General features: G+C 51.1%; 1 protein-coding gene across 2 annotated transcripts in view; it reads right to left on the bottom strand.

Annotated features, from left to right (window-relative positions):
* Window positions 1-2,639, bottom strand: part of LOC133360809 (acetyl-CoA acetyltransferase, cytosolic-like) — a 19,009-nt gene extending 16,370 nt beyond the window's left edge. The window contains exons 1-2 of one of the 2 annotated variants that reach the window (XM_061579680.1): window positions 2,558-2,639; window positions 1,762-1,830 (exon numbers count right to left, since the gene is read on the bottom strand). In XM_061579680.1, the coding sequence (XP_061435664.1) occupies window positions 1,762-1,807 (46 nt within the window). In that variant the 5' untranslated portion in view covers window positions 1,808-1,830; window positions 2,558-2,639. Of the gene's footprint in view, window positions 1-1,761; window positions 1,834-2,557 lie in introns of both variants that reach the window. The other variant, XM_061579679.1, reaches the window with a different exon arrangement.
* Between the last annotated feature and the right edge of the window lie 204 nt (window positions 2,640-2,843).

Raw genomic sequence — 2,843 nt, 5'->3', positions numbered from 1 at the left:
CTGTGGGTCTCTGTGTGAGTCTGTGGGTCTCTGTGTGAGTCTCTGTGTGAGTCTGTGGGTCTCTGCGTGAGTCTGTGGGTCTCTGCGTGAGTCTGTGGGTCTCTGCGTGAGTCTGTGGGTCTCTGTGTGAGTCTGTGGGTCTCTGTGTGAATCTGCGGGTCTCTGTGCGAGTCTGTGGGTCTCTGTGTGAGTCTGTGAGTCTCTGCGTGAGTCTGTGAGTCTCTGTGTGAGTCTCTGTGTGAGTCTGTGGGTCTCTGTGTGAGTCTGTGGGTCTCTGCGTGAGTCTCTGTGTGAGTCTGTGGGTCTCTGTGTGAGTCTGTGGGTCTCTGCGTGAGTCTGTGGGTCTCTGTGTGAATCTGCGGGTCTCTGTGTGAGTCTGTGAGTCTCTGTGTGAGTCTCTGTGTGAGTCTGTGGGTCTCTGTGAGTCTGTGAGTCTCTCTGTGAGTCTGTGGGTCTCTGTGTGAGTCTCTGTGTGAGTCTGTGGGTCTCTGTGTGAGTCTGTGGGTCTCTGCGTGAGTCTGTGAGTCTCTGTGTGAGTCTGTGTGAGTCTGTGGGTCTCTGTGTGAGTCTGTGGGTCTCTGCGTGAGTCTCTGTGTGAGTCTGTGGGTCTCTGTGTGAGTCTGTGGGTCTCTGTGTGAATCTGTGGGTCTCTGTGTGAATCTGCGGGTCTCTGTGTGAGTCTGTGGGTCTCTGTGTGAGTCTGTGGGTCTCTGTGTGAGTCTGTGGGTCTCTGCGTGAGTCTGTGGGTCTCTGCGTGAGTCTGTGGGTCTCTGCGTGAGTCTGTGGGTCTCTGCGTGAGTCTGTGGGTCTCTGCGTGAGTCTGTGGGTCTCTGTGTGAGTCTGTGGGTCTCTGTGTGAGTCTGTGGGTCTCTGTGTGAGTCTGTGGGTCTCTGCGTGAGTCTGTGGGTCTCTGTGTGAGTCTGTGGGTCTCTGTGTGAATCTGCGGGTCTCTGTGCGAGTCTGTGGGTCTCTGTGTGAGTCTGTGGGTCTCTGTGTGAGTCTCTGTGTGAGTCTGTGGGTCTCTGCGTGAGTCTGTGGGTCTCTGCGTGAGTCTGTGGGTCTCTGCGTGAGTCTGTGGGTCTCTGTGTGAGTCTGTGGGTCTCTGTGTGAATCTGCGGGTCTCTGTGCGAGTCTGTGGGTCTCTGTGTGAGTCTGTGGGTCTCTGTGTGAGTCTGTGGGTCTCTGCGTGAGTCTGTGGGTCTCTGTGTGAGTCTGTGGGTCTCTGTGTGAATCTGCGGGTCTCTGTGCGAGTCTGTGGGTCTCTGTGTGAGTCTGTGGGTCTCTGTGTGAGTCTCTGTGTGAGTCTGTGGGTCTCTGCGTGAGTCTGTGGGTCTCTGCGTGAGTCTGTGGGTCTCTGCGTGAGTCTGTGGGTCTCTGTGTGAGTCTGTGGGTCTCTGTGTGAATCTGCGGGTCTCTGTGCGAGTCTGTGGGTCTCTGTGTGAGTCTGTGGGTCTCTGTGTGAGTCTGTGGGTCTCTGTGTGAGTCTGAGGTAGTCAACATCTCGCCAGCGTGGCGATTGGGGGGTAGGGATCAAACCCACGACCTCCTGTGCACCAGGCGAGGTAGTCAACATCTCACAGCCACTGTGGTGTCAGGGTCGGGATCGAACCCACGACCTCCTGTGTACCAGGCGAGGTAGTCAACATCTCCTAGCCACTGTGATATCAGGGACGGGATCGAACCCACGACCTCCTGTGTACCAGGCGAGGTAGTCAACATCTCACAGCCCCCCCCCCCCACTCAGTGAACATTGGAGCGAACCGATGGGAGTGCGAACGGCGGAGACGATGACGACGTCGTCCTTCATGGCTCCACGTTGCGTCCGGCTCACTGCTGGGTGGGGAGGGAGGGGGAGGATTAAACCATATGAGCTATAAAGCGCTTCTGTTACAACGTTAAAGTGTCAGTGTTCATGTATTCGGTATAGCCCCATGATTGATGCAGCTCTTGACTCGGGGTGCAACCAAAACATGAATAAGAAACATAATATTCGGTAAAGTCACGTAGAAGGGAAATAATAAAATAATAAAAATGTAACAAAATAAAATTCGTACGACGTTTCGGCCACAACGCAAGCATCCTGCGTTGTGGCCGAAACGTCGTAATAATTTTATTGTTTTATTTTATTATACTCTTAGGTTTTTTTTTCGGAGGCAACACGAAACGTCGTAATTTATTATTGTATTTCTACTATAATTAATATAAAAAAGCGTTATTGATTTATTTATTTCCCTACGTGACTTTACCGAAAAAACCTAAGCGTATGAATCATTGCAGTCACGAAAGCTTCAAATCTAGAATTATTTTTTTTATTTTTTTATTTCCCTTCTACGTGGTGACTTTACCGAAAGAACCAAGAAGATGAATCAGTCACGAAAGCTTTAAATCGGAAACAAGAAAACGTCCTAAAGTAACCGCACGCAACGGAAAAAACAGCGAAATAAAATTAAAAGATGTAACAACAACGACGTGATTTAAAGGGGTGCGAAACATAGGTGAAGTGTGGACGCGTGCGCTTAAAAATTTAAAAATATTAAAGATTATAACGTCGTCTTACCAATTCAGTTGAGTCCCACTGCGCTAAGAGCAATGGGCGATCTGAGCTGCTTTGCACCCGGACGTACCGCGAGCCACGCGTCTGATTGGTCAACTCCCTCCCGCGAGCTCATGAATATTCATGAGACGGGCGATGTATGGGCGTGTCTTCAGCCGGGCGTTTATCCAATCGGCTGCGAGGATTACGACGGCCCACGGTGAATGGGCGTGGCTTCGGATCGGTGATCCAATCAGCTCTCTTCTGCGTGTTGTTTATCTCATGAATATTCATGAGACGGGCGATAGAG

Source organism: Lethenteron reissneri, chromosome 69 (genome assembly GCF_015708825.2).
Source record: "Lethenteron reissneri isolate LAM-NWPU_2019-01 chromosome 69, ASM1570882v1, whole genome shotgun sequence".
Lineage (NCBI taxonomy): Eukaryota > Metazoa > Chordata > Hyperoartia > Petromyzontiformes > Petromyzontidae > Lethenteron > Lethenteron reissneri.
This window is presented reverse-complemented; position numbering and strand designations above follow the sequence as displayed.